This window comes from Nylanderia fulva, unplaced genomic scaffold, assembly GCF_048542155.1.
Source record: "Nylanderia fulva isolate GAGA-0341 unplaced genomic scaffold, ASM4854215v1 Scaffold20, whole genome shotgun sequence".
NCBI lineage: Eukaryota > Metazoa > Arthropoda > Insecta > Hymenoptera > Formicidae > Nylanderia > Nylanderia fulva.
The window spans coordinates 4,060,585-4,079,901 of NW_028190264.1; the positions used below are offsets into that span (position 1 = coordinate 4,060,585).

General features: G+C 33.9%; 2 protein-coding genes across 6 annotated transcripts in view; one reads left to right on the forward strand and one right to left on the reverse strand.

The window, feature by feature from the left end:
• bsk (mitogen-activated protein kinase dJNK) overlaps positions 1-19,317 on the forward strand; it is a 148,954-nt gene that overhangs the window by 49,831 nt on the left and 79,806 nt on the right. The window lies entirely within an intron of this gene.
• On the reverse strand, positions 5,019-6,654 carry LOC114928618 (uncharacterized). The gene is made up of 2 exons (XM_029299872.2): positions 6,625-6,654; positions 5,019-6,112 (listed from the first exon to the last, which is right to left on the reverse strand). Exons 1-2 carry the CDS (start codon positions 6,637-6,639, stop codon positions 5,828-5,830), a joined length of 300 nt encoding a protein of 99 aa, XP_029155705.1. The 5' UTR covers positions 6,640-6,654; the 3' UTR covers positions 5,019-5,827.

The window sequence follows — 19,317 nt, forward strand, 5'->3', positions numbered from 1 at the left end:
AATTGTTCGTCGACGCGAACTCGTATTTAATTAAGAAAAGCTCGCGTCCCGCGAGTCCACCAGTATTTTGTAAGAACGATTTCAAATTTACATTAAAGTCTTACTGGGATATTTAACACATTGTTATTATTCTATAATTAGGTACCAAGCTTTGTTATTGGCTGACTATCCTTGCATAAAATTAGTTATTTAATTAGTTATTCTAGAACTATCTTCTCCTGTGCAAACCGATCGATACAAATGTATATCTATTATGAGAATCATTTTGGGAAACTATTAATATCGCGGCAAACTATGTAAATACTTGAGTTAAATAGAGAGCATTTATTGATTTAAAAGAAATAAGTCAAAAAGCTTGGCATATAATTATTCATTAAATAATAAAATGTGGACAATATATAACGGTTTTATCAATTCTCGTTAAACAAAACTATTTTCAATTTATAAAATAAATAATATATGGTACTGTGCATGAATTATGAATAATTTGAATTTGTCAAAAAGTAAATTCATAAAAGATAATAAGCTCCATTTTTGGAACGCCGGGTGTTGAATAGACATTAAGAGTGCACCATTTTACGTTATACGTTTAATTAATGGCCTATGGACCAGAATGGCATTCTGCATGTATTTTCTGGAAAATTAATTCGGGAAATGTGTGTGCGGACATTGGTATGTCGCCTGTGTGGCCTTCGCTAGAGTGACCAAGCTAGTAATATTGCCTCTACATATAGGGTGGCTCAGATATCGCACATTTTCTTACAATTAAAAATTATTCGAAAATATCTTTCGTGTTTTTACTAAGTAAAAATTTCACATTTTTCTCTTTACTTTCTATTTTTTCTATTTTTAATTTGAACTAACATTTTATTGTCACTTTATGAAAAATGAAAGAAAAGCAGAATTTTTATTTGCTCGCACATATGCTTGAATTTAATTTGCTGAGGGTCAGTTTCACCAACGTCTCTCGGTTAACTTCAATTTCTAATTAAACAATATCTTTGTCTCTTTTCAGATACGTTCTTAAAAAGAGAAAGCTATAGTTTATTCGGAAATTGCAGTTAACCGGTGTCGGTGAAAATGACCCTGATACTTCGTATTTGCTTGTTCTTAATTGGAGAATTTGCTGCCATAATGTTATAATCAATATGACATCTTTTCGAAAGAAAGTGCGATCAAGGACACCCTGTATATTTATGTTGTCACTGCGGTGCTTATACGGGCTACGAAATATTGCGTATGTTCCCTGCATGAATCTCGTCTCTCGCAGAGATACCGAAAAACTGCGTCGCCTTTAATCGTTTGCATTTATGTATATTTTACACGAAAATATGGTAAAGCAGAACAGAAAAATAAGAAGGATAAAGAGCTGGGAAATAAATAACGAGATTAACGCGTTTCGAGAGAAAATTTAGTATGTTACAAAAGGAAGATTTACGCATCCGAAAAAAATACAACGGTTATATATTCAAAATGCTTCGATATATCAAGAGATTTTTTTAGGTGTTCATATTTCACACATTCCACAAACGCTTTCACAATTCAAAAAAATGCGACGCACTTGTATATTGTGCGTAGCAATTGCACACGAAGCTAGTTGATTGGGTTATATGTCAAAAACGTCAAAAGAAAATTAATATCAAAAAATTCCACACATTTTTACTGCGGACAATTTTAGATTTTTATTGCTCTTTCAGAATTTACATAAATTCTTGAAATGCATAAAAAATATATTTTAGCTGCAAACTTTTTTAAATTCAAAATGCGCAATATTCGAAACGTTTGGATTTTTTATAATATATCAGATATATATATATACATATATTGCTATTATTAATATAAATTATTATATATATATATATATTATTATATATAGTATAAATTATTTCTTCACATTTTATGTTACGTTCATAGTTATATATAATAATTATGTAACGCTAAATAAAAAAAGACTCAACTGTTTTCGCGAGACAAAGCTACTAGAAAATGCAGCGCGTTGCATCGGCTATTAAAAACTCCCGACTAATTTTTGCATTCTCGATGTTGCTAGAGTTAATACCGCTATCAGAAACTACGGTCGTACCAGACAACGTAAAACGTGTGCCTGGCGTTTCGGGAAAGGGACCATTAGTATGCGCCAGTTGTTTCGGTTCGGTAACCGCGCTGGTTCGAGGCTTCAAATCCTGGGATTACGCGCTCGCGTTTGCTGCCTGCGTTGACCTATACGAGGCGTTCGATAAAATAGCCGCGCTCGCTACACGTGGCAGTATTCCCTGGCGAATCCTGAAATAATTTTCCTTTAACAAGAATATTAAGGCAGAAATAACATTTTAACTTTGATCGATTAAAAAGATAAAGGTTTGATAAATCGTATTTTAAAAATGCAAGATAATAGCATTTCCGCAATTAATTTCAGATAAATTTCACTCTAACTGAATCTAGATTTATTTGTATTAGATTTTATTTTTAAAAAACTATTCGAAACGATTCAATTTTGATGCGATTTGATTGCATCAAGAGTTTCTTTTGGGTCTCCATGTTTCACACAAAACTCCAAAAATGTTATGCACTCGTGTAGTGCGCATAACCGTTGCACAAAAAAGCTAGCTAATTGGACTATACTGTGTCAAAAAATTCAAATATGAAAAAAAATAAATACTGAGAGATATCGTGCATTTCCACTGAGAGAACTACTTTATTAAAATTTTAAAAATTGCAGAAAGACATATAACTATCAAATAAATTTTAATCAAAAAATAGTTTTCATTTATTTATTTATTTATTTTTCATCAAATATCACGTTATTCGCCAAATGTTTGTTAGCGAATACTTCGTAACACTCTGTATGTATAGGATTAGCGTAGTCAAAAAAGGGTCAACGGGCAGTCGTCGCAAAACTCGCTCATCCGAAACACACGCAAACTTTTTGGCATTTTCATTGACATGTGCGACGCGTTGCATGTAAAATGCATTTCGCTTTGAATACAGTGAGTGTATTTACGAATGCAGTTACTGGGATTTTAACGAGATTCGCCGATAAAATTATTCCAGTGGTTATTTGTTTTATTTCTCAGACTTCAAATTCCCAGGTGCGAATGCGGCTGATTAAGTTAATGATTTAATAAATATAGGTAGTATCACGAGATTAAAAGATTGAATAAATAATGACAATTTTTTATTTCTGAATTTTTAAAAATTTTTGTTAGATTTTGGAGGGAAGAAATAAATATTATATAATGTAACAAATAATTTCTTTTCTTTTTATTCTTTATTTTACAATATATGTAGAATTCATTTTAATATTATATTTCCTTTTATTGCTACTTTTCATTGTATTAATTTAACTTGAAAACAGATTCAAATAAAATGAAAATTCAATCTTTTGAAATGGAAAGTAGTATCTTATGTTTATTTCTTTTCGATTAAATGAAGAAATCACGAAATCTTTCATTTTTCATAGCCCGAAATAATCTCGACATAATTTACCGTGCCGAGATTATGATGGATGTGTCGCGCGATTCAGCTTAATTATCACGGTTAACGACGGCAATTAAACGAAGCAATTAAAAGTTTTTCCATACCAAAGTTAGAGCCAGACTGCGACCGTAAAACTCTTCCCTATGTTTTTCCGACACTTGACGAGATGCACTTTTCGCCGGATACTTTATTTGATATGTAACGCCGATTTTGTCGCAATCCTTTAGCTTTTTGATTCTTATTATTATCATTGATTTGCCGTGTTGAAACAATCGATATACTCGCATCGTTGAATAAATTATAGCTTTAGGAAAACGTCAGTCTTTTTTAGATGAATAAATTTTAAGATTAAGCGTGCATTATTTAATCGATAGAAAAATCTGTATTTTAAAATATTATTATTTTATTAAAAATGTAATTTTTAGAATCCTTTTTTAATAAAATTTTAATGACAAAAACGGTTAATTATCTTTCTTTTCTCTTTCTCCTCCATTCGATATTATATATAGAATTATTAAATTACTTATCCCACATATAGAGAAACCCAATAAAATTCGAATATAGTAAAATGTAATAAAATCTGTGGAATATCATACAACATTTTTTAATGTAAAGAAATTGATTTCAAGAATTGCGAAGAAAATAGACGAAATAATAAAGCTATAGAAAGTAAAAAAAAGACAGAGCTTTTGTATCTACACATAATGAAAGTAATAGCTAAACTCGATATTTTTCTATTTTTAAAGTGGCATTAAGTACTACTTCGGAGACGCGAGATCTCTCGCGAGAACTTTCTTTGCAATTCTCCGCGCAATACATTGCGTCAGTATTTTCCCGCGAGTGCCTCTAAACTTTTACTAAAGGTGTGTGCTTAAAAATGCATTTGACGTCGTCGTCAAGGGTACAATTCTATCTACGAGAGTAACATGCCGCGACATGTTGTAGGCTAAGCGAGATATTTTTGCGAAGCTTACATCAAACTTCCACAGCTTGTACAACTTCGAAGTCTTTTACCTAAGTTTAATAACTATTTAACATTAAATATTCCGACGATAAGTACATCTTGATTAAATTTTGCTTGTATAGTTCGCTTGGAATTAACTAGAAAACAAAGTTTCGTCGCAACATTAATATTCTTTATAATATAAAATGTTAATTTTATTTATTTATCTTCATGAGGGAGAAAAATTGAAAAATATCAGTTTTACAATTGAATCTTGCAAGATGATGGAAAGAGAGGAAAGAAAGAAAAATATTTTGAATATCATTGCATTGGATTATATTTTTTCTAGAGTAGATTACATATGAAGTTCATAAATACATCGAATAATATCTTACTTAAGATATATGAAGAAAAATTAGTAACGTTACATCAATTTTTGTTAACATAACGCTGCAAATATATTCTCTTCGTAAAAATTCAGATTTACACAGACATTTAGACGAAATAGTAGAATGTATTGTATATGATAATGTAATTGAGGTATTTTTAGTGAGATTATGATTCATAAATGCAATATATACAAAGAAACATTCTCGACAACGCTTCGTCAATGTCTTTTTTTTTTTAACATTTTAGAGAATAGAGTATTATATAATAATATCACGTTGCGAATGTTCGGCTCATACAAGTCCAGATGGTGGATGGTCCGTTTCGTTTTCACGTAAATTGTCGACTATTTATAAAAAGAGATGTTGCATATATGTGTGCGTGTAATAATGTAATAAGTGTATTTCAGATATATGGTATATATAAATTTAAAGTTTTTTCTAGATTGAGAAAATATAGATACACAGTTGCAAGAAATATTACTAACAACCTTTTTTACGAAGTGAGATACTCTATTCGGAGTTAACCATATTAAGATGCAGTTATCTTAATATGGTTCGCTTCCTGTTCATTCGTGCGCGATCCATTCAAAAGTTCTATCATGCATATAAATGTCTAATCGAATCATCACGATATTTTTTTCCGCGCACGCTTAAACACACTACGTAACTCTTGAACAATTTTACAAAAAGGTGGTCGATAATATTTCCAAGATTTTGACAGATCATACTCAAGAGCCAACCGTGCGTCATAAAATAACAATCTCTCTTATTTTTCGGTAATGAGATAAATAACAGTTAATTCATTTCGCGGTTTTGTTGAGGACAGTGATATTAATAATAAACGCTTTGAAAAGAAATGCAGAGAATTTCACTCGACATGGTCCTTCAACTGAATGATCTTACGTGATAACGCGTTGCGACTGATGTAGTCGTGTATCCGGCTCGTGAAATCAGAGGCTGACTGGTCGGTCGAATAGTTTCGCGTGTTCCCTCGGGTCTGTGCGGTTGCTCGGCGAATCTAGGCCAAGTAATAGGGCGCGCTGTAGGCCGCGGCGTAATAGGGGTAGCTGGAATAGGCCGCGTACGCGTAGGGGTATCTGTATGCGGAGTAAGCGAGAGCCGGAGCAGTGTATGCACTGTATGCGATCGGGGCCGTGTAAGCCGCGCTCAGTAGCAACCCTCGCTTGTCCCTAGCCGCTTCCGGCGAGGTGGGCTCGGCCTGTGCCGGTTCGATGGACTCTACTTCGGTGGGTTTCGCCTCCACGAGAGCCGCAGCGGCCACCAGGGCGAGGAGAGCGATAACCTGAGAGTGGCAGAGAAACGTATAAGTACAGGTTTATTAGAAGTAAGTTAGGGGGACGCATGTCTGTTTTATCGACTTTGAATTTTTTTTTGGCTATACAGTAATTTCGTATAAAACAAAGAATAAAAGTTAAAAAATGACAGTTTTTTTATCAGCCTCTTTTGCATGAGTTTATAACAATACTTATTTAATACCAAAGTTCTGCATGTCGAGGTATAAAACAGCAAAGCGGAGGATTTTTCAATCTGTATATTCAATAAAAAGTGAACCGAACTTAACTTAAAGTCCTCTTAAGAGAAGCAAAAAATCGAATTTTATATTAAATTTTCAGTTTTCTTACTTGTGAGGGGTGTTAAGAAAATAGAGAAAAATAAAACACTCTTTTAATTTTTTTAACTAACAATAAGAGAGAAAGAAAATGTTGAACTTTTATAATTTCGTTAAATCTTATTATTTGCTAAACTATATTAGCACTAATATCACGAAGAAAGATTATAGTGGTTTTTACTCACGGCGAAGCACTTCATGTCTGCTAGCTGAGTTGAAAGGAAATTGGAAGCTTTGGATAGCTCGAAGATCGAAGATCGATTGATGCTTATGCTCTCGGGGTGGCGCACTTTTATACGCGTTCAATCGTACGTGCATTGATTGGCGATTATCGTTTTCGATCCACGTAATCGTGCATAGCAATTATTGTCCTCGTGGCATTGTCCATCGAATGTATAGGGAGAGAGGGAGACATCATCGGGAATATAAACGCAAGTAGTCGGAGTTGAGCAACCCGTCCTTGGCCACCGTCCAAAACAGAGAAGCGCAAGAACCTTTCGTTGCGTCGCCGGTCGATTGTCGCATTTAGTATCGAATCTGTAGTTTTTGTAGTCTCGACGTGTTAACGCAAGAATAAAATAGAATTGACGTATCTAAAGATGTATAAATATGACTCGTCTGACATTTTTCTTGTCTTTCCTTAAATGAAAAATATGCATAGCGAAGTTTCACACAATTAAAGTCGATATTTTATCATATTATAACACAAGTATGGAGTATGCAATGAGTGATACAAATAATATATGTTTAGAAACAGAGATTTATGTAATAATAATAACAATGATTTAATTTTAGAACGTCAGATATCGATACTCTGTTTATGCGCGGTTAAAAATGACATTCCCCGATTCTCATTGATATTCCGCGCGATTGTCGCGCTCGCATGCAGCAATTTTCATGACACGACTACGATTTAACTATTCTGGCCTTGTATCCGATCGGACCCCGCGGTTCGCGGTCACAGAGCCCAAATGTTCCCTCTTCGTTTGTCGTATGAATTGGATTCAGACCGAATTCAGATTCCCGCAGAGCCGCTAATGGTGCCTGAAAATCCCGAATTCAATTTGCCAGGTCGGCTTTTACGGATCCGTCCTCACTGCGAATTAATCGTCTTTAACCTACCTCGTTTGTCGAAAGAGAAATTCTCTATGGATTATCCGTACACGATTAGAAAGATTTTTTCATGGAACAGTATGAGCTAAATAAGATTTCTTTCTGCCGAAAATTTAAGAGTTTTATAGCAAAAGTCATAGCTAAAAAATAACGTGTTTAAATATTAATATTTATACTTTATTATAAATGTATGTGTAGATAACAAAGTCATGCTTATCAATTAATTTCAGCATTTACAATTCGATCGCTAGGGTGTTTAATGCTAAATATAAAAATGCGTCTAATGTAAAAAGAGTAATTATTGTAATAAGTTGCTTATTAAAATTTGTAGGAGTACAAAATTCGAGCGCCTCAAAGAATTTGTCATGAGAATACATCTCGGTGTGATTGCGGATGCAGGAATTCTGTAGAATTCTTGGCATGATTTACCGTCAGAAATTGTTTTGTATGGCGACAATGTTAAAGCGGGAGACGAAAGGCACACATGCGATGTGCTTCTCGACACAGTAGTTACGGTAACTTGGCACAGGAGTAACGATCCGGGTCGTTAATCATATTTTATTCAAGTTTTCACTCGTCGCGTTGAAAACACAACATTACACTCTTTTCAGTGACGATGGTCAATTTTTCACGAGCGCCTGTCGTTGCAGACGCGGACACAGTTTGTCTTCAAAAGATAAAAACCGTGGCATCATCGAAATTGCACATCATTGTCGATAATTGCTTTTTTAAAACTCTGTAAGAATATTCTGTCATGGTATAAAGACATCGATAATGCATCCTAAAAATTGTGCAATCATATATTTAACATTATGTTTTGTCAAGTTCTGGAACTATTTTTATTTGAAAAATTATCACTGACCGTTTCTCGCGCTAAAAAAATCATAGATTATAATTTCGAAGGAAATAATGAGATGTATTCAATTTTAATTATTTGAGGACAGTATGCACATTACATAATATTACAGTATAATATACATCAAGCATTAATAATATTTAATATTAATATTTAACGGAGGAATGAAGATATATTTTTAACGACGAAAGCTTCATAAAATACGATTTTATGTAATTTCTGACAAAAAAAGTCAGCAGTTTAACGAATGAGAGAGAATACGAGATGAAATATTATACATATATGGTAGTATATTTTAATAGAGATTATTACTTCTGTTACGTTGCTAAATTTGAAAAAGCTGCCGCCCTCGGGCGAGCGAACGAGCGAAGAAGATTTGCGACGAGAATCCGCGGAAAAGTCGCATAAACGGGGACGTGACAGGAGAGGGTGGCGGAGGGTGCGTCGTGCATTATCCGTCCGAAATACGAGCTATTTTCCGCTCCCGAGTCGTCGAGACGAAAGCTAAAGGAGGACGAAAGCAGAGAGGGAAAGGCTCGATTTCGCTCGCGAAGGCAAGACTTGAGTAATATCGCGACGCCGCTCGAGCGTTGACAACGTAGGTCGGGACGGTTTGTGCGTCGGAGGTAGAGACGCCGGAGTGTTTTTCATATAAACGCTGATTGCGAGCCGCATTTTTACCCGCCTCGCGTCGCTATTAGCATACCGAGTCACTTCGTTGCTCCGCGGATGCTGCGAGGAATATAATTCTCGCTGGAACGCTCGCCGCCGCGGCGACGACGAGATTATCGCGATTTCATTTATATTTGCTGCCGCACGGAGTTTATGCTTCCGGCTTACGCTTCTTTTATGAAATGGGAAAAGAATAGCGGACGGAGAAAATATTTGCTAGGTGAACTAATCCTAATAGAACGAGATACGAATGCAAATGTCTTCCTAAAACGTTGTGGATTCATCATTTTTTTATCATTTTAATTTCGTGAATAAAGAGTTCACGAAGATTACAGAAATCTGCAAGTTTTAACTTTATTTGCAAGTTATAAATAAGCGCTTCATATATATATATATATATATATATATATTTATTTATTTATTTATTACGTGTCCAAGAAAATTGTAAGAAATAAAAAAAAGAAGCGCTTATTTATAACTTGCAAATAAAGTTAAAGCTTGCAGATTTCTGTAATCTTTGTGAACTCTTTATTCACGAAATTGAAATGATAAAAAAATGATGAATAATATATATATATATAATATATGAAATTAGATTTGATATATATGCATATATTAATATTATTAATGACAATATATATTATACACACACATACAAAAATATATATGATAAAAATGACATAGTTATTTACGCAGCTGCGAGAATGATATTTATTAGAAAGGTTGTCACTCATTTGCTGATTTTTTCGCTTCCATCTAGTTTTCTGCGTCCCGAGAGAGAGAGAGAGACCCTCATGATTGGCTATTTGACGAACTCGTGCCGTAAACTGAAGATAAAAAGAACTCTAAAGCAGGCGTAAAGCTACGCCATTTCGTACGAGAGCAAACTCTCTTGTTGTTTATTTTTCTTGACGCGACTAAAAGACTTCTGTGCACATCTGAAGTGTTGATTTAAATTTCTTTCAATAACGAATGATGCTATACATAATTGTTTTGTCACACAATCGAATCAGTGAATTTAAGGAAAGAAAAAGTTATCAAGTTTTTTAAAAATGCAGCGAAAAGCTTTTTTATGTTTTTCGCAAATTAAGGATTTTGAAATAATCTTTCTAAAAGAAACAACAGAGATTAGTAAGATTAAATGCATGTATGCATTTTTCTTAGCATTTATTCTTTTCTCTGATTTTTCATTTTCATAAAAACACAAAAAGACATTTATATGAATAGGGATTAAATTTGCCCCTTTTTTTCTTGTGAATTCTAGTAATTGACGTGTGACGACTACATCGCTACTCCGTTCTGCAGTAGCTCTTTTTCATTTTAAATTCTAGTAGCGACTCACAATCTCATAAGCAGCTCGGTGTCCCTGATGTAATCCGCACACGTAATGTCGCTGCTGCACGCGCTGTTTGCGATGTCATACTCGTTACATGACTGACCCGTGTTAAGTTCTCGATGCAAGCACACATATGCATTTCGCGGTCGAATGTACATATAATGTTGCAGACGTGGAATCATGCTGATTTATTATTACAATATTTTTAAATCTTAAAAGACGTAGAAAATAATTTTATTAAAGTATTTTCATAAATATTTAAATTTATTAAAATTAAAGATTTATGAAAAATTAAAATATATAATGATACAATATTATAAAAATATATTTTAATTTTTTACGTATGTATAAAGTTTTTAATAATAAAATATGATAAAATAACAAATTATGATAATATTGGAATTTTATTAATTTTCTTTTTCGTTTTTTGACGTTTCTCAGTGTATGAAACGTCAAAAAACGAAAGAGAAAATTGATATAATATTTGACACAAACTGCGTGGTATATCATCATTAATGGGAATTTAAAATTATGCTATACAAAATAAACGGGCAAAATAGCGGCATTGTTTCGTACTTTGTTTCGAGATTCTCTCGGCATCATTGTCGCAAATTACGCTGTATTACTTCTCTCTTTTTCCATCGCATGTTCGTCTTTTTTCTGTTGCTGTATCTTCTCTTTCTTTCTCTTTTATTCTGTTTTCTCTTTCAACTAACAACAGTCGACATATACCGATTCTTCACGAATGGCTGTTTTTCTTTGTCGCCATCGTTTTTATAAAGTCGTAGTTGCGCTTCGTGTTGTACTTTCAGACGAGCGGCCGAGCAGAAAATGTAAGAGCCTGAAAGGGAACACATTTTGATACTTGTTACCTTATATCTCAATTTCCTCACGCGTGCATTCCTTTTTATATGTAAGAAAAGAAATTGTGATAGCTTTTTTCCTGGAAACCGAGTGATATACGGACGGCTTATATAAAAAATATCTATTTGATAAATAGAGGTCTTAAGTGAAAATAGATTTTTCATTCTAGAATAAATGTTTTAAAGCGCAGTGTAATTATTTCAGGAAAAGAATATTTTTATACTTTATATAAAAATAGTATATCTGTCAATATAATATTAATATATTCTAATATGTGTGATTACTATAACATTAATAAATTGTAAAAATATCGAATATACAATATGAACTAATTCGCTGTCAAAAGGAAGCAATTAATGAGAATTGAGATAAATGTGGATAATATTGTATTATATTGATACTTCTCTCTTGTTTGATAAATGTTGACAACAATTGATATTTCTCTTTACAAATTTGCAGTTTTATTGGAAAAATGTATAAATTGACTTTTCTCTCTCTATCTCTCTCTTTACTGGATGATCGAATTTGAAAGTTTGCGATGTTCGGGAATTATTCTGGATGAAAAGTGATGATGTGAATAATCTACATAGTTGTTTGGAACGAATCGATTCACGGGATCGATTCGGTGTCTCTGTATATAAACCGGGTTTAGAGTTTTTTTTTTAAATAAATGTCAAGAGTCGACTCTTTTTTTATTGTGAGCGACGACAGCGGTGGCGGCCGATATTTGATTTCCGTGCATATTTGCGCTGCCGGAATCCGGATTCCCGATCAAACGGGAAAGTCGATTGGCGTCGATTCCTTGATTAGTCGAATACCGCTATCGATATCAGGCTCTGAAATCGGAATCGCAAACCAGATCGCCACGAGCCGAATCGATTTTCGCCGTGAACTAGGGAGCTAACGTTAAATTCATTATAGATAAGCGCCGAACGAATGTCTCGGAATGAGAACATCGATATTTCATTGTCTCGAGTAAACGGTAGGATAAAAGACAATTGACTATACGAGATGTCACCATTATCCAAAGACTTTCCTTGGTCAATTCGGAGTTGATTCTTGTTTGGCGAAAATTAAATAACAGAAAGTACTTTATTAATTATTTCAATTTAATTGCAGATTAGAATGATTTGAAAAATAAATTATATACATAAGTCGAAATAAGTATGTAATTTTTAGACACTTTAAAAAAATAAAATCTTCAATTATAGGAAAGGACAAGTTTTTATTTTTAATTTGTTTCGAGTTATATTTTATCTCGACAGAGATTCTTAATTTTTGTTACATCTAATCAAGGAATCAAGAGATAAATAGTGAATATTTTATTCCGTTAAAATAAAATTGCCGAAATAATTATTATTGCGAAATAGCGAGTTATCTGGCAATATCTTACGGGTAGTTTACAGTGAAAGAGAGACAAATCAAAAGTGTCGCTTTTTAGAGCAGAAAGTGGAGTAGCTCCGATCACGAAAGAGATAAAGGAGAATATATCCGGTTTCCGCAATGGTAAAAGACGGGGGTCGAAAATTGCGCGGCGTTAAGTGAAAGTCGTAATAACGGTGGCTTAAGGTTTCGCCACAGAGAAGCGAAACCCTATCTCTTCCTTTCTCGAAGGGATGAGAGGATGCCCGTCTGCGTGCGTGCACAGAACAGAGGTCGAGAAAGCGGTGGACGAGATCGATAACACTAGAAACTGCGTGCTTTCGAGAGGGTCCTCTCTCACGTGTGTCCTCCCTTCGTTCTCTCTTCGAAAGAGAGAGAGAGAGAGAGAGGACTTTGTTTCACCATACGACGGAGTGAATTTCCGTTCGTCGCTCGAGAATAATTGCGCGCACCTCCGGATTCCAGTAAGGGAACAATGCACCGCATCTAATCCCACCCTTTCTCTTCTAACCGACGGTTTCCTACCGTTGCTCGTGTCCTTGCCGTCCCGAATGTTATCCCGAGGGAGATGGCGAACGCGACATGAAATGAGATAAGCGCTCGGTGAGAGAGATTCTGTTACGGCAGATAAATCATCCGGTCAACATACGGCTTGATAAGCCGTATTAAAAGCACGGCTTGTTGTACCACGCAAACTCGTTGTGATCCGTGATTCGTTGCAGCTGCTATTAAGCTCTGATTACTGTAGAGAGTTCTGTTACTTGTGTCGAAATTTTAGATCAAGAATAATTATTATTTCATGAGTTTGTTTGTGTTATTCGCTTGAAGCTTTAATGAATCAAATTTTATTTTTTAAATGGTAGAATATTTCTTTGAGAGATTCATACCTATATAGATTTATTAAAAATTTTTAACAATATTAATATTAGCATTTTTAAATTTTATATTACATATATGTATAATAGCTGAGAATTTTCGTATGCGAATGACATTAAAGGGATTGTTAAGCTAGAGAATAAAAAATTGAATAAAGTACATTTTTTTCGGTTCTATACATATATCATGACTCATATTTTTATGATAAAAATGGAAAGAAGTGCTTATATAGACATGCTATAATTTCAACTAATTGTGAATAATAGATTCGCATTAGCGAACTCAGGAAAATCCTCTGATGGAATCGTATTGGAAGTATAAAAAATGAAAAAGATGTATTATTACGTACTGACGTGACGTATCGGACATGTTTCATCTTCTTCGGAGGCAGCATCGGGATTTTTAATGGCCCGCGAAATATATTGATTCAACGTGTTCAAAAATACTTTGAGAGGTCGGAGATCCGCGATTCGCCGGAAGTGCGACTCTTCGGATGTATACACGTCATACTCGACATCGCGTTACCAATCGTGTAAAAGAGAGAGAGAGAGAGAGAAGAGGCGACATAGTGAGACAAAGAGAGAGAATGGTTATTTCTTATAAAACGCCTTTCCTTCGGCTTCTCGCGCGCTGAGAGCTTCGAAGAAAGCTCTTTTGAAATCCGAGAGCGGCAACGTCCCTGGGGATGATAGGGCCTTCTTACAGAGGGTTCTCCCCCTGGACCACTGTGAAGCTTCCATTCGTGTTTGCACGGTAGAAAAACGTATCATTCGAGAAATTCCTCGCGATTTCACTAACGTTATGACCGAAGGAACGAAACGGAATAACAGAAAAAGCTAATGTAGCAAAATTAATCACGAGTAGCTTGAAATTCTTGAAATTTAGATATATCTAGATACATTCTATAGATCAAAAACTTAAAAATGATTATTATCCTCAAAATATCATTATATTATTCTAGTTTCAAAATTGTTGCTCTCAGAATATTCTGACTTATTTTTAAAAAGCAGAAAAATTAGTAGAAAAAACAATTAAAAAATAAATGAGAATTAATAGCTTTTTTAAAAGCGAGAATCTTTAAATTTTAGGTCATTAATTATTTTGGATTATTTGAAAATTTGTATCTATATTTATTAATTCTAATTTAAATAATTTACGCGAACGTGCAATAATAAAATTAGCTATATATCAGGTTTAACAGAATAGATCCTCTACAGAGAATTTCGGTATTTTTTAATTGTATGATTTATATGTGTATATAATACGGACGATCGATCATCATCATTTCCGCCAGATTCGTTCTACAAATAGACACAGCACTTTTGGCTGGCAGAATATAATATCATTTGTCCAGCAGCAGTCGCGAACTGGGAAATGTTTGAAAATTTATGAGCTCCGTTATGCAGCACGGTTGAAATGTACAAGATTGGCAGCAGAGACTGTCGATAGTATTATCGGTATATATCGAAAATAGCTTTTTCCAATAATTATTCTCTACCTAAGTTTGAAGAAAAATGTCTAAACAATTTGGAATTTAATCTGTTCCACGTGATTGAAGTTTCATTATCTTGTGTCTTTTTCGCATCGCATTAAGTTTTGATTAAAATTAAAATAGAAGAAATTAAAATAGAAAAAGGCAATAATAATATTGTACAAAAATCACTAAATATATATTGTCAAATATTTAAAATTGATAAAAAATATTAAATCAAAATAGGAGAATATCGAAACATTTTGAATATAAATTCATTATAAAGTAATTAATTGTAAATTTGTTCAATAATAAACGTAAAATAAAAATAAATGTAAATTATATATATTTTGAAATATTAAATATTAAAAAGCTAAAATATTTAAAGGAGAAATTTAATAACAAAAAAAATAACTTAATAACGAATGAAAATATAAAATATTAGATTAGCTTTTGCCATATATTAAGAGCATTTTGCTGTTTTATTTTTTAATTTGAAGCTTTATCTTTTTTACCGTTATTTCGAGACACATTTTAGCAAATTATAGATCAATAATGCGATAAAAGATTATACATATATATAAACTGCGTTCTGGTTAAATATTTTATTTATTCGATCGACTCGAAGTTGGCAGATACAAGTTAAGCGCGCATTGACAAAACAGATGCAGACGCTCGTTAGCATCATCGTCCGAAGCACCTGCTACATCGTGTTGGAAACGCTAGTCATCGTAAACTTCTCTCCGCGCACGATACAGTCGATGTTTTCGTAAAGCGTCAATAACTTTTGCAGTTTCGCTCCAACACCATTTGCTTTCGTCACGGCGGAGCTTAGGGGATTTCGTAAGTTAGAAATCAATCGCAAAGGGAATCGAGTATTTTTGTATTACTCAGCATGAAGCAGTCAATAATATATTATGTAGGATGTTTCAAAAATAGGGTTACTGTTTTCGACCATCTCTTTGATTAATTTGTTTTTGATGAAATATTTAAAATATATTTTTGCGATTGGAATTTTTGAATTAAAAATTTCTATAAATATTATAAAGTTATTTAAGAATTGGTTGAAAGAGAGGGAAACACAAATGATGTATATGTCAAAGAGGTATCACTGTTTCTATGACGAAAAATGTAATTATTTATAAAAATAAGTCGATTTTTTCCGTATCTATTTGACGTGAAGAAAAATCCCATGGGGACATTCTTGTTCGCGTCTCGAGAGTATAGTTATCGCCGGAAATCGCGGTTAGGCAGGGTTACGGTATCGAAAACAGAAAGCTATATGAACTCTGCTTACTCGGCACTTTCAATTAAGCATCGAAGCTTTCGCCGGCGAAGCACGCAATCTCGCTCTCCCTTATGCCATACTCAACCGTTCTTCCCTCATTCGTCGTTTCTATACGGAATCAAGCCAGCTGCTTATCTGTGAGATTTAGAGAAAGAGGAGGATGAGTCAAAATGTCGCAAGCTTTACGGAGAAGTTGCTAATTAAGATTGACACAAAAGGGGATTTCGTCGACATCGGGATGATTGACAACGATCGAAATTAATTTAACGCTGTCGAAAGATTGTCAGACAGCAATTTATTACAAGTGCTAGACATCATGTCTTTACGAAACAATTTTATTATTGAATAATTATTGAGTTGGATTGGTTGCTTGAAAATATGAAGTAAATTATGAAGAATCTTCACAATTAATTGTTGATCGCCAGTGATAAAATTTTCACAAATAATAATCTTATTATTTGTGTAAATTATGAAGATCGTATAAAATCTAAAATTAATTAATAACATCAAAATATATAATATTTAATATAATAAAACGATAGTATATAATTATCATATCACATTATCAAGTATCATCATTATGGTATTATTTGTAATATCGCAATTAGTTACATAGTTTTGCAAAATTTATAACAGTTACATTTCTAATTATTAAGACTTTGAATAACTGGAAATATGCTTTTTGTATTTAATTTGAAATATTGGAGTAACTGCTCCAAAAGTGGCGACAAGTTAAAGACGATAATTACTAATATTCTCGACGAACTGTAAACAATTTCTCACCTAGACGAGTTTTCGTCGAGATAAAGACATAATGAGCTAAGTCGAATATTACGATGCTATATAAAGCGGACGAAAGCTGGTTATGAAAGTTTCATAGCGGGCACATTTCCGGCGCCGAGAATGACGTTGTTAGTTTTTTTAATGGAAGCCAAAAGCTAAGGGATTAATTATAATATATTAATAAGAAAGTAGAAACTTTCAGCTATCTTACAATAAGTTCTTATTATCTTAAAATTCTTGAGCAAAAATATATATATATTTTTTTTATCACGACATTACTCGAATATTATACCTATTAAGATAATTTGATTTTTTTTATATTTAATATCTCTTATTAAATATAAAAAAAATCAAATTATCTTAGAGAGGTATAATATTCGAGTAATGTCGTGATAAAAAAAAAATATATATATATTTTTGCTCAAGAATTTTCGCAAGAATTCTTTAAGCGTATCTTAAACACTGATATCCTCGACAAGATCCAACAGCTTAGTTCTATCATCGGCTGATCGCGGCGACGCCGACGTTCGGATGACATTTAGAGTGGCGTCGCGGCGTCGAGAACGCGTTCCCGCTCTTTGCCCACGTTTGACTCGATAGACGGTTCTTCATTGAGCGTCGTCTTCGCCGCCGCCGTCGTCGTCGTCGTCGTCGTCAACGTCGACGTCGATGTCGGCGCGGCCGTCTAAGGTCGCCACGGTATAAATACCTCTGGCGCCGCCGACTCGTCGTCCCGATTTCTCTTCCTCTTTTGATCCCTCGCCCTCTTGACTCCTTACGCACCAGCCTAAATTTTCCCCCTTTCGCGTTTACGCTTCTTCTTTCTCGTCTCTTAAGATTCGCAGACGTCATTAACCGTATTCGAGTCCAGACGGAATTTGATATGGAACTAAAATCTTTTATAAAGGATTATATTGTACCGATTATGGGAAATCTGGCTCGATAAATCGCATCAACAATTTTGCTAACCAGGTTGATTTTTTCAAGGATCAATAAATCAGTTTTAAGAAAGTTCGCACTAATTGGTATATCAGTAACCTTCGCGTTGGTCCTTTAATAAAGGATAATAATAATAATAATGAAATGCAAAAAGCGCGGGATTAAGAGAAAGGTGCAATTTTTCTCAGACCTGAAATTTGTACGTTTGAGACAGAGTTGAGTGGAGCGATACTGAAGTTCGTTTAGACAAGACTCAGAGAGCGACTCAATTCGTCGAGACTCTCTGGCGAGACGAGAGACATTGATAGATCGATTACTGTTGTCGTCGGAGTTGTACCTACGAGAGCGAGACGCATCCGATTTTCATGACAGATAAAGCTGAGCTCTGTACAAAACGATAGATAACGATACGATATATAAAATGAGCAGCGGAGGGTACATCCCTAAAAGTATTTCTCGAATCTAGAATTTGTATACGAATCACGAAAGTTTTACTATATCGGCTACAAATTCCTCAGCAAAACTGATATCTACTTTTTTAACAAAAGTTTCATTTTGTGCCATTTATTCAACTTCTTACTTTTTCAACCGATAATTATAAACGTTAAATTAATATTTTGTTTTTCCCAATAAACCTCTAAATTTTTAATTAAATATTATAATTATTGATGCTTAAATTATTATAATACTTGAACATTGAAATATTATAGTAATTACTATGCAAATACTATTGAATTATCTTCGCGTCGAAATGTATTCGTAATCTTTCTCAGTTCCGTTATCTCTAGCTTTACAAAACTGCGTGACTTCCGAGACACCTCGAGGCTACTCGATAACGCGGTAAATGCGTATCATTCTATGCATTAACCGTATTATCAGCCAATGGGAAAATCGCGGTAGTGCGGCGAAGTCAAAGTCGACGACGTCTCGATAATTGGACGAGAGATCTCTCATTTTTCCCGAATCGAGAGAGATCCGACAATAAAATAACAAACATTCGCGATAAAAAGAGAAAAAAATATAACGCTACAAGAGATACTCATCATCTTAATGATATAATAAATAATTGTATTAATAACGCACTGACTCCGTCACTTTATCTTATCTCACAGTCGACTTGGAATTTCGTAATCAGACACGTATATTTGCAGGCAGTATCTTGATGTTATTTATGATTGATTTAACATTCTTGGAATAAGTGAGATATTGCTTATCCGAGAAATTAAGGAAACATCTGCGCGATTAAAGCCGAAAAAATCTGTTACATTTCGTTGAGATATCAGTGAAAGGAAGTCAA